This window comes from Notolepis coatsorum (genome assembly GCF_963971535.1).
Source record: "Notolepis coatsorum genome assembly, chromosome: 14".
Classification (NCBI taxonomy): domain Eukaryota; kingdom Metazoa; phylum Chordata; class Actinopteri; order Aulopiformes; family Paralepididae; genus Notolepis; species Notolepis coatsorum.
In genome coordinates, this window is record NC_140178.1 from 21,647,198 (window position 1) to 21,659,414 (window position 12,217).

A 12,217-nucleotide genomic window follows, 5' to 3' on the forward strand; every position below is an offset into this window, starting at 1 on the left:
GTATTATAACTGGAGTCTGTTTACTGAAGAGACTAAATATATGTATTATTATAACTGGAGAGTTTGTTTACTGAATAGACTAAATATATGTATTATAACTGGAGTCTGTTTACTGAAGAGACTATTATAATGTATTATTATAACTGGAGAATATCTTTCTCTATCTCTGTGACTCTATTTCTCTCTGTGACTATATTTCTCTCTGTGACTCTCTTTCTCTGTCTGTGTCTCTTTCTCCATCTCTGCCTCTTTCTCTATCTCTCTTCCTCTATCTCTGTGACTCTCTCTCTTCCTCTATCTCTGTGACTCTTCCTCTATATCCGTGACTCTCTTTCTCTATGACTCTCCTCCTCTATCTCTCTTTCTCTATCTCTCTTTCTCTATCTCTGTGACTCTCTTTCTCTATCTCTGTGACTCTTTCTCTGTGACTCTTCCTCTATATCCGTGACTCTCTCTCTTCCTCTATCTCTGTGACTCTCTCTCTTTCTCTATCTCTGTGACTCTCTCTCTTTCTCTATCTCTGTGACTCTTCCTCTATATCCGTGAATCTCTCTTTCTCTATGACTCTCTTTATCTATCTCTGTGACTCTCTCTTCCTCTATCTCTATGACTCTCTTTATCTATCTCTGTGACTCTCTCTTCCTCTATCTCTATGACTCTGCCTCTATTTCTCTTTCTCTATCTCTGTGACTCTTTCTCCATCTCTGCCTCTTTCTCTATCTCTCTTTCTCTATCTCTGTGACTCTCTTTCTCTATCTCTGTGACTCTTTCTCTATCTCTGTGACTCTCTTCCTCTATCTCTCTTTCTCTATCTCTGTGACCCTTTCTCTATCTCTGTGACTCTCTTCCTCTATATCCGTGACTCTCTCTTTCTCTAGTCTGTCGTTCCTCCGCAGTGCCCCAGCGCCTCTCACCCACCTCCCCCCAGCGTGCCTCCCTCTCCCCTGATAGGCTCCACCCCTCACCTCCCCTCTCTCCTAATGATGGCCCCGCCTCCTACTCCCACCGGCCAACCAGCAGCCGTCTGCGGGCGAGGTTCCAGGGTCGTCGTAGTTACTCTGAGGTAAAACATGAACATTAGAACATTTTGAAGGCTTGTAATGAATATACTGAATATATAATCTTGCATATTAAATATAAAATGTTTCAATGGTCATTTTGGTTTTGCTATCCTTGCTACTCTCTATGGTTATAGTGAATATTTTGCATCCCTCCTAGGTTTAGTTCAAATGCCTTATTTTACTATTTTGCTGCTGTGTAATCAGAAACTCGTTAGATAGAGGGGGTTAGATAGTCAAAATGAACAGGGATTTTACTATTTTTAGCGATGTTTGGTCAGTTAAAAGACAGAGTTTAATAATGATGTTTGGTCAGTTAAAAGACAGAGTTTAGATATGATGTTTGGTCAGTTAAAAGACAGAGTTTAGATATGATGTTTAGTCAGTTTGTTAGATGTTCCGATAATCCCAGTGAGTGATGGATAGACGATAGTGTCCTGCGTTGTGTACTTTTTTAATGATCCCTCTGGTGTGCTCACGGAAACATCTGATAATCCCAGGCAGAATGAACACCTCACACGATTCAGTTGACAATCATCAAGGAGAACTTTATTCAACCAGACAGGGTAGTTTTACAGGAATAAAGTGGTCTTCCTTGACATACGCAGCAGCTTGTGATAAGGTCCAGTGATTTAAAGTTCATTTGATAAAGTCCGTTAATAAAAGTCCAATTGATCAGCTCCTCATAATCCTCTCTCTCTCTCTCTCGTTCCGTTATTTCTCAACTGAAGATGAATCACCCCCCCCCCCACCTCCTCCTGCTCCATCCTTATCTTAGGAATGCTGTTGTGACTGCTAGGCACCGGGTCGCCTAGCGACCTGCTCCAGACTTGCCCTACTTACACTATCTGAAGAGAGGGGTCACACCTCTTCTCTGCCATGCAGAGAGTAACTGTTTTGCTCATCAACATTAATTCATATTATAATCACAGACGAATCACCACAATTCTTCAGTCCCTCCTTTTGATTCGACAGAACATATGTTCACTTGATTATACAGGATTAATTATTCCCCTAAATTATACCAGGGTTAATCAATAGATTCCCCCCCCCCCCCCTAGGCACCTTTCACTATCCTTACAGAGGTATCATTTCCATGGGCACCGAGGCCCCCTGTAAACGCCGTAACCGAGGCCCTGTTCCCCCCAACAAGACGCGCTGGATCAGGCAACGGACCAGACTGACAAACACCAGCACCACTGTCAGCACCAATACCATGGGCGCGGCCAACTGCATTAACATGGCTGACCATGAGCTCCCTGACAGCCACGCGAAAAAAGAGGACCCCCCAGAGCCAGAGGCCGGGGAAAATTGGGTCGCCATCTTCCGTATCAACTCTATCTGCTCCCTGAGGGGTTTGGAATTGTCTGGTATATAGAAACAACAGGTCGTGTTCAGGACCCGGCACAAACCTCCTGCCTTAGCATAGATCATGTCCAAACCCATCCGATTCTGCAAGGCCACCTGACGCATTTGCACCATTTCCTCATTGACCAGACCCAGAGCTGCCTGTGTTCGATTGGCTAAAGCCCCATAGGCTCCCGCCAACTTCCCCACATCCCATGTCAACAGCTCCACCCCCACCCCTGGTAACAAGAACATTAAGAGATCTTCCCCCACCCCGTGCTGTGTTACCAACCCCTCTATCGATCCTGACACCTCCTCCCTCCTATACCGATGACTGGAGTGCTGACTCGACTCGCTGGGGAGACCAACACCATGGATTCGCTCAACTGACTCCCAGGTCCGGTGCACGACCACTCCTGGGAGAACAAATGCCAGATAACAGGTGCCACTCCAGTCCTCCGGGAGGGACGTATATGCCGTCATTCCACAAACCCAGAACGCATTCTCCAAGGCGTGCAGGCCTCGGATACCTTTTGGTATACAGCGCGTGGTCTTCACACTACACGAACTCGTACCCACCTCCCTAGTCCCCCCCTGCCTGGACAGACAATAAAACCCCTGTGTGTTCTGCGCTAACGACACCGGCACCTGCTCTCCCGCCCATACCACCCCTGGATCATACTTGGCGTCTACCCCCAACCCCAGGCCCTCGGCTGGCCGAAGCATGGTGGAGACCACTGCCCGTTCCAACCCGGCCTCCGCTTTCTGAGAGAGTCGTACAACCTGATCTTGCATGGTAGAGGAGTTGAACGGGACAGCCATCTGTGGCACCCCTGTATGCTGAGATAAGGGTATCTGCATACAGACATAACATTCCTTGACGTTCACTGTGTCAGCCACTTGATGTGCCCACTGGAGGGCGCTGTTGTGCAACACTGGTTCCCCCAGTGCCACCAACACCACCAATAGACTCCCAAGGAAAACCCTCATGTTAACTCCCTGTAGTTGACGTGTAGAACGACCTCACCTCTCTAAATGGAAAACCCTGTCTCGTCCCCCCCCCCCCCGTTTTGTGGAAAGACCGGATAGCTCTATGTACCTCCTCACTCTAGAGCCTACCTCTCTAAATGGAAAACCCTGTCTCGTCCCCCCCCCCCCGTTTTGTGGAAAGACCGGATAGCTCTATGTACCTCCTCACTCTAGAGCCTAACTGCACTCTCACGGTCTGGACCTTGATTGTCACTAAAGGGTTTATCAATCAACACACACGACACTCCACATGGTCGTTGACTCTGGTTATCTTCCCGTTCGATCTTCGGATGATCCCTGGATTGTCTCTGGATCGTGCCCTCCTGTGCCCCCCCCCCCGGTCGCCGCCGTCTTCCACTTGGCCCAACCCGTCCACAGTCCGTAGGTCTCCGGACTCGTCTCCTCCAATGGTCTCGGCCCCGCCCGTCCACGGTCCGTAGGTCTGCCTGGACTCGTCTTCTTCAATGGTCCTGTGGACACAGAATGGAGGAACAGGGAGTCTCTTTCCGATGGGGAAAATCGGGAATTCTCACTCCCCCCCCCCCCCCCCCCCCGTCTCCGAGACCGTCTGATTGTCACATTGATCTTATATGGGTTTTAACTAATCATCTCTTTTTTTTTTTTTTTTTTTTTTTAACCACCCAAACACTAATAATATAGGTTTCAAATAATCACCCAAACACTAATAATATAGGTTTCTTAACTAATCATCAAAACATTTTTTTTTTTTTTTTGACAATAATAAAATTAATAAGAAAAAAATAAGAAAATCACACCAAACAATAATCACACCAAACACACCATCATTCTACACTCCCCACTCTTTCCCCCTCCCCTCCTTTTTCTCAACACCTTTACCTGTCCTACCTCGGGGTCACCCCCGTCTTTCCCGGCGTGACACGACTGCAGCTCCCGATACCCACTCCGCGCAACTCTATCTTCGTCCCACGGTTGACCCCCAGCGCGCGCCAGTTCTTTCTGGTGACCGTGTCTTCTCCTAACCACGCCCTCTATTGAGGTGTTGAAAAAAAAGGGGGGACCCAACCCCCTGACTCCACCCCTCCCATCTCCTAAAACTACATGTCGATGGTCGGTGTGTCGACTAGCTTACAATGACTCGCATGGATCCAATTGGGCCTCCCCGCCACCTTCACCGCACTATCGGTGATCAACAGAATCTGATACGGCCCCTCCCATTTAGCCTCCAACGGCCGACGCTCCACCCTTTGCACCATGACGAACTGACCCGGGACCAGTGCGTGTCCCCCCACCGGAACCGGTTCCCATGCAGCCCGGACCTGACGATAAGCTATCCCCACCGCTTCGCTCAGTTTCTCACAATACAGGATGAGTGCGTCACTCGCAAGATGAATGTCTGCTTTTCGCAAATCAATCGCCCCTGGAAGAGACATCGGCCTCCCACAGATGACCTCGAACGGGCTCAGCCCCGTCTCCTTGTTGTGGGTTGCCCGTATTGACCCCAGGACCAGATTCAACGCATCTGGCCAGGGGACCCCCTCTTGGTGATACTTGGTCAACCTCTCTTTAATCACACGGTTCATTCGTTCGACCTGTCCACTACTCTGCGGGCGATAGGCTGTGTGAAACTTCCACGTGATGCCCAGCATCCTGCACACCTCCGCACACACCTCCGCGGTGAAGGTCGTTCCCCGATCCGAATCGATTTGGACTGGGAGACCCCAACGCGGAATGATATGCTGAGTCAACACCTTCGCCACATGTTTTGCTGTTCCCCGCGCCGTCGGGAATGCCTCCACGTACCGGGAAAACCGATCAACAATCACCAGGACCTCTCTCAGGCCCCGACAGAGAGGCAACGTGATGTAGTCCATCTGCAGCCATCTGAAAGGCCCAGGAGGGGCCGGCGTTGTCAAACATGGCACCCTCACCCGTGCCCCCGGGTTGACCTTCATGCACGGTGAACAGTGACTGACCACATGCGCTGCTTCCCTGCGGAATTTAGGACTCCACCACACCCGATTGAAACGCTGAAGCACCTGTTCCGCCCCGACATGTCCAAACGAATGGATCTGGGTAGCTAAATAGGGGAGCAACCGCTTTGGCGCCACCATCCGGAGACCGTGACGCCACACCCCATCCGGGTGTAGTTTAGCCCCCTCCTCCATCCACGTCCACACCTCTTCCCGACCGCTCTCGGCCTGCATGGCCGTCACATCTTTGATTGTGTCCACGCAGTAGTCTCCTGCCTTCAACACCGCTACCACCAGCCCGGGCGGCAACGCCCCTCGTGCCGCCTTCTTGGCTGCCTCATCAGCCAACATGTTCCCCCGGCCCTCAGGAGTCTCCTCTGGCGAATGCCCCGGTATCTTGAGCACAACGACCTCTCTAGGAAGCCGGACTGCCTCAATCAACTGTTTCACCACCTCCCCATTCCTGATGGGGGTCCCCACTGTGGAGAGAAAACCTCGTTGTTTCCACAACTCCGCAAAATCATTGACCACCCCATGTGCATACCGAGAGTCAACATGGATGTTTGCCGTTCGACCCCTTGCATACTTGCAGGCCTCCACCAGAGCATGGAGCTCCGCCTGTTGGGCCGAGGTACCGGCGGGCAACCCACCCGAAGCCACAACCTCAAACTCACTGGTGACCGCCCACCCTGCTTTACGAACACCCTCCTCCACCATTGAGGACCCATCGGTGAACAAGATTAACTCTGGATTTTCCAGAGGAGTACTCCGTCTCTGTTCCGCCTGCTCCATGGCCTCAACTACCCCGTGGCAATCATGTTCCCCCTCTCCCTCCTGTTCGGCGGGGACCAACATGGTCGCAGGATTTGTTATCGTCGCTCTCTCGATCACCACCCCCGGGGCCTCTAGCACCGCTAGCCATTTTCCCCACCGGGCAGCTGTGACTTGGGAGGCCCGGTTCATGGTCAACAACGTGTGCACCGCGTGTGGACACTTCACCACTATGGTCTGATCCAGCACCAACATCAACACTGTCTGCACTGCCAGGAATACCGCCTGTACCGCTCGGAAACAGGGGCCGAAACCCTGTGCCACGGGGTCTAGACAAGCGGAGTAATAACCCACCGGTCTTTGGCGGCCACCATGCTCCTGGGTCAACACAGCCGTCATGTACCCATCCTTCTCTGCCACGTACAAAACATAGGGTCTACCCGCGTCTGGGAGCCCCAAGGCCGGAGCCCTAACCAAAGCCCCTTTTAGGGCCTCAAACGCGGCTCTCTGTTCCTCGTTGAGTTCAACCCTCTCCCTGGGCCCCGGGCTTCCTTTCAACATCTCCGTGAGGGGCTTCGCGATCGTCGTATAACTATCCACCCATGCCCTGTTGTAGTTACACATTCCCAAGAAGGACCGCAAATCCCGAACCGTTTTGGGGACCGGCGTCTCCCGGATGGCCTTGGTGCGGTCTTGGGTGATCTCCCTCGTTCCCTGAGAGATCCTCTGACCCAGGTAGATCACCTGTTCCTGCATGATCTGGGCCTTAGAGAAACTCGCCTTATGACCTCGTGCCCGCAAATGGTCCAAGAGTACTCTGAGGTCCCTCTCATGCTCTGCCTCACTGGTACTAGCCAGCAAAATGTCGTCCACATAATGGACATAGGCGGACGTGATGGTCGGCGTCTCCAATAGGTGGCGCCGCAATGCCTGATGGTACACCGTAGGAGAGTTGTGGAGACCCATTGGTGTCCGGAGGAACTGGTACTGCTCTCCCTCGATGGTGAAAGCGAACCACGGTTGAACCTCCTTCGCCAGTGGCACACTATAGAAACCCTGTGTCATGTCAATCACTGAAAACCAACAGTGTTCTGGTTTCAAGGTCCCAAAGATTGTGGACATATCTGCCACCAATGGTGTCAACTTGTCGACGCTCTCGTTGGCCACTCGAAAATCCACAGTCAAACGCCACTCCCCTGTCGGCTTTAATACCGGCCAGGCAGGGCTGTTAGACGCGCTGGGGGCCTTCTTGATGACCCCCCGCTCCTCAAAGATTTTTAGAAGCGGCCGTATCCCATTGAGAGCCTCCACGCTCAGAGGATATTGTCTGGTACATGGCGGTGGTTTTCCCGTGAACCTCACAGGTTCCATGTCCAACAACCCACAGTCGTTTTTGTCCGCGGCCCATATTGCATGTTCTGCAACCTCCGCCTTCACCAGGCGTCTCAAACGCCAAATCATCTTTCCCCCTTGGAACTCGATGGAAGAGTCCAAGGCCATCAACACGTCCAACCCCAACAGCGGCTGGCACACCGGCCCCACCCACACCCGTGTGTGCAGGGTTTTGGGACCCACCTGCAAGGAGAACAGATTGGTCTGTCTCAAATAGATTCCCCCCCCCTCAGCTCCTCCTGCGCGCATCACAGTATCACTCAAAGACACCCCGGTACCAACCATGTCGGAACCCGGGACCGCTGTCAATTCCGCCCCGGTGTCTATTAAAAAGTCAATGTCCTTTTGTCCATTCATTGCTATGGTAACGTACAGGCCATCTCCCCGTTGGGTGACTGCAGCCTGAAGTGCGCGGAGCTGGGGAGGGATACTCAAAAATGGCCCGCCGCTGGTGGCGGTGGCGGTGGCGGTGTCTGAGTCGAAGCCCCCAGCAACACGTCTCGATCCGCCAGGGGGAGGGACATCAACCTCTGAAAATCCTGTAAATCCCGGAGGGTCAGGCCGGTCCCCAGAGGGAGGGACGTGGCCCCCGTGACCACGGCTGGCTGTGCCCTGGCTATTGCGGGTGGTCCTCGGGATCTAGGGCGGCGGCCCACGTCACACTCGCGTGCTAAATGGCCCATCCTCCCACAGTTGTAGCACGACCCCCACTCCCAGCGGGACCCCTCTGGGCTCGCCCTCCCACGCCCCGGCCAACCCTCAAAACCCCTCTCCCAACTGGGCCCCTCTGGGCCCACCCCCCGTGGCCCCACCCGACCGTCCGGACAGGTGGCGGCATCCGGATTTCCGGTCAACACTCGAACCTTGGGCTCTGCAGCATCCTTCATGATCTGCAGATCTCTGTCTAACCTACACAGTGACTCCACTATGGCTCCATAGCCTGCCCGGCCCCAGGTGGGAGTGGACATGATTAAACCGTTTTGCAGCCGAGGTGCCACGGCTGCCACAAACGTTTGAGTCAACACTGGGCACTGTTTCTCCCCGATATTAGCTTCTGTAATATCATCTATGCCACTAAACCTCACAAAAGCGACCCTGAATCTGTCTTCGAACTCAATGAAAGACTCGGCCTCTCCTTGGCGACAGGCCAAGATCTGGGTCCAGTCCGCATTGACCCGGGAGAGTTTAGCTATCCATTCCCTGACTGCATCCCAACCTGCGTTGAGGTCCTGCCCCTCTTCTCCCAGTGCCTCGTTGATAACCCCGGTCAGATCCTGTCTCTCTCTTGTGGAGAGACGATGACTGAGAATGGCCAGGGCATCCCATGGGTGAAGGGAGTAAATCCCTCTTAATTTATTCAATTCATCCCATGCCCCCAGGCCAGCGGTGCGGGGATGACGCACCTTCTCACACCACCTCTCAATATATTCTGGTTTGGCCGGAACATAAGAGGTGTGCACTACTCGCTCTCCAGCTACAGTCTTGGGCCGATGTATCTTTAAAGGCCGCAAACTTTTGGGGTGTGAAGTGGAAGGTCCCTCTCCTTCCTCTGATTCACCACTACTATCCTCAAAGATATCCACGCCCCCAGAGGGAGCCAGATCTCTCCCCTGCCTCCCACCAGCCCCCTGCACCAACCCGCGTTCACCACTGGAGGGAGCCGGAGATCCACCCATTGCCCCTCTTTCACCCGGCTCTACCGTCTGGGGAGGCACGCTTGTCCTCCCAGCCCCATTCTTGTGGTGACGAATGGTTTCCGCCTGTCTCTCAACCTCCTGCTGTAATCTCAGCAGATTCCCAGCCTGCGTTTGTCTGATGTCATCCAGGGCGCGAACCTTCTGCTTCTCAGATTTCAAGAGACGATCTGCTTCAAGACGCGCGACCTCAACCATATTGCGTCGCGCCTGGCCCAAAATCACAATGGCCCATATCAATTTATCCTGAGCCTCCGAGAGACGAGTGAATTTTCCCCAGGCCTTCCTAATGTCGTTTAATTTCCAATTTCCTCTCTCATCTGGCACCACCTGGTATTTGGACACGATCGTCCCCACCACTGTTTCCAAAGCCATTTTCTCATGAATATATTTGGTCACACTCTCTTTGATGGCCTGTATCGACACATCCGGGGGAGCTACCCCCCCTTTCTCTCGCGTAGTTTTTTGTTTTTGGTCTTGCATGACTTCACAAGTGCGATCCAAAACTATGTCTAGAGTGGGAAATAAAATTAAAAGAAGAATACTCTTATCCAAAAAAAAGAAAACCACACTGCACCAGCAAAAACAGTTGCCGATGACTTATTAGAAAAACTCTTACACACAACAGAGCTGTCCGTCGCCCTATACCCTACGGGGCTGTCTCCGTCGCCCTGGAGCTGTACGTTGCTCTATACCCTACGGGGCTGTCCGTCGCCCTGGAGCTGTCACGTCGCTCTATACCCTACGGGGCTGTCTACCGTCGCCCTGGAGCTGTCACCGTCGCTCTATACCCTACGGGGCTGTCTACCGTCGCCCTGGAGCTGTCCACGTCGCTCTATACTACACACGGGGCTGTCTACGTCGCCTCCCGTCTCGTTAAACTCAACCAAAAATAACAAGGAAAACCTCTGTCTTCACAAACTTCAACATTCATCAAGTCTTATGATCACAATGGGTTATTTATTTTACGTGTGCTTGTTCACAATGCTTATCTTTGTGTTGGCATGTGAGATTAAGCCCATAAATCAGCTTACGTTTAGAATTCTGGCTTCCTCCCACGCAGCAACATCCGGCTCACGGCACCAAGTTTGTTAGATGTTCCGATAATCCCAGTGAGTGATGGATAGACGATAGTGTCCTGCGTTGTGTACTTTTTTAATGATCCCTCTGGTGTGCTCACGGAAACATCTGATAATCCCAGGCAGAATGAACACCTCACACGATTCAGTTGACAATCATCAAGGAGAACTTTATTCAACCAGACAGGGTAGTTTTACAGGAATAAAGTGGTCTTCCTTGACATACGCAGCAGCTTGTGATAAGGTCCAGTGATTTAAAGTTCATTTGATAAAGTCCGTTAATAAAAGTCCAATTGATCAGCTCCTCATAATCCTCTCTCTCTCTCTCTCGTTCCGTTATTTCTCAACTGAAGATGAATCACCCCCCCCCCCACCTCCTCCTGCTCCATCCTTATCTTAGGAATGCTGTTGTGACTGCTAGGCACCGGGTCGCCTAGCGACCTGCTCCAGACTTGCCCTACTTACACTATCTGAAGAGAGGGGTCACACCTCTTCTCTGCCATGCAGAGAGTAACTGTTTTGCTCATCAACATTAATTCATATTATAATCACAGACGAATCACCACAATTCTTCAGTCAGTTAACGGACAGAGCTTAGATAGCTTATCTAAAGTAATCTACAGTACAAGTAAGCTAGTGACCACTGCTCTCCCTGTCATCTGCTGTCAACACCACCATTCCTCCTCATTCACTTTCATTCATTTTGAGCTACTAGTCTAAATATCATACTTCTGAAGTATAAGCAAATTACTGCTGTGCAGATTTCAATAAAACAGACAACAATCTGTCTGTTTTGGGGATTTGATGTGTCAGCTTTACAACCTTTAAAAAATAAAAGTAGATCCGGACAAGTTGTAGGTTTTAGTGTGCTGTCTATCTACCTGCATGGAATGTCCGGGGAGTGATTACCATGGTTAGCTGCTGCCTCGCTGGAGGAAAGATTCCAATCATTCTATGAGAAGTGGACAGTTTCTCAAACTACACCTCAAGTGAAACAAATTTCTTATACTCATAATTAGAAAATGGAAATATTAGGTAAAAGAAATACGAAAGGAAAGTAGGGCTTTAGATCAAAATATAACTGGCGTTGAAATTGCTGATGCAATCGGCTGTATGCAAGCTGGAAAAGCAGCAGGCCCAGATGGCATCCCCATAGATATTTATAAGAAATTCCAAACTAAATTAATATCACCCCTCTTGGAGATGTTTCAGGAATCCTTCGAGAATGGTCTTCTCCCCACATCTATGAGGGGAGCCCTAATCACTTTACTTCCAAAACCAGGGAAACCTAATACAAAATGTGAAAATATGCGTCCAATAAGCCTCCAAAATTCGGATACCAAGATTATTAGTAAAATTATTGCAAGAAGACTGGAGGTCCTTCTACCTAGGGTGGTGGGGGAAGACCAGAATGGATTTATTCAAGGGAGACAGGGTTTTCATAACGTCCGACACGTGCTCAATATTTTATATAACCACAAGGGGGCGACAGACACTGCCTTACTCTCACTGGATGCAGAGAAGGCCTTCGACCGTGTCGAGTGGCCTTATCTGTTTGAGGTGTTAACACGATTTGGCTTTGGAGACACATTCGTCAAATGGGTTAGATTGCTTTGTACAGGGCTTACGGCAGAAGTTCTGACGAATAGCAAGGTCTCTAAACCCTTTAAAATTAGTAGAAGTTGCCCACAAGGGAGCCCTTTATCGCCCTTACTTTTCATTCTTGCGATCGAACCATTTGCTATAGCGGTGAGGATGCACAGTGATATTCATGGGATTCGAGAAGGTCATATAGAACATAGGATAGCCCTCTTTGCCGATGATGTAATATTAATGCTAAAAAATCTACACAGATCTATCCCAGCACTCCTAAGTCTTATTGAAACATTTGGGAA

General features: G+C 50.8%; 1 protein-coding gene across 1 annotated transcript in view; it reads left to right on the forward strand.

Moving 5' to 3' along the window:
- Nucleotides 1-12,217, forward strand: part of LOC311240014 (TANK-binding kinase 1-binding protein 1-like) — a gene marked incomplete at its 5' end in the record, with an annotated part of 50,904 nt that overhangs the window by 13,502 nt on the left and 25,185 nt on the right. The window contains 1 exon segment of the mRNA XM_084328507.1: nt 897-1,063. Coding sequence (XP_084184633.1) covers nt 897-1,063 — 167 coding nt within the window.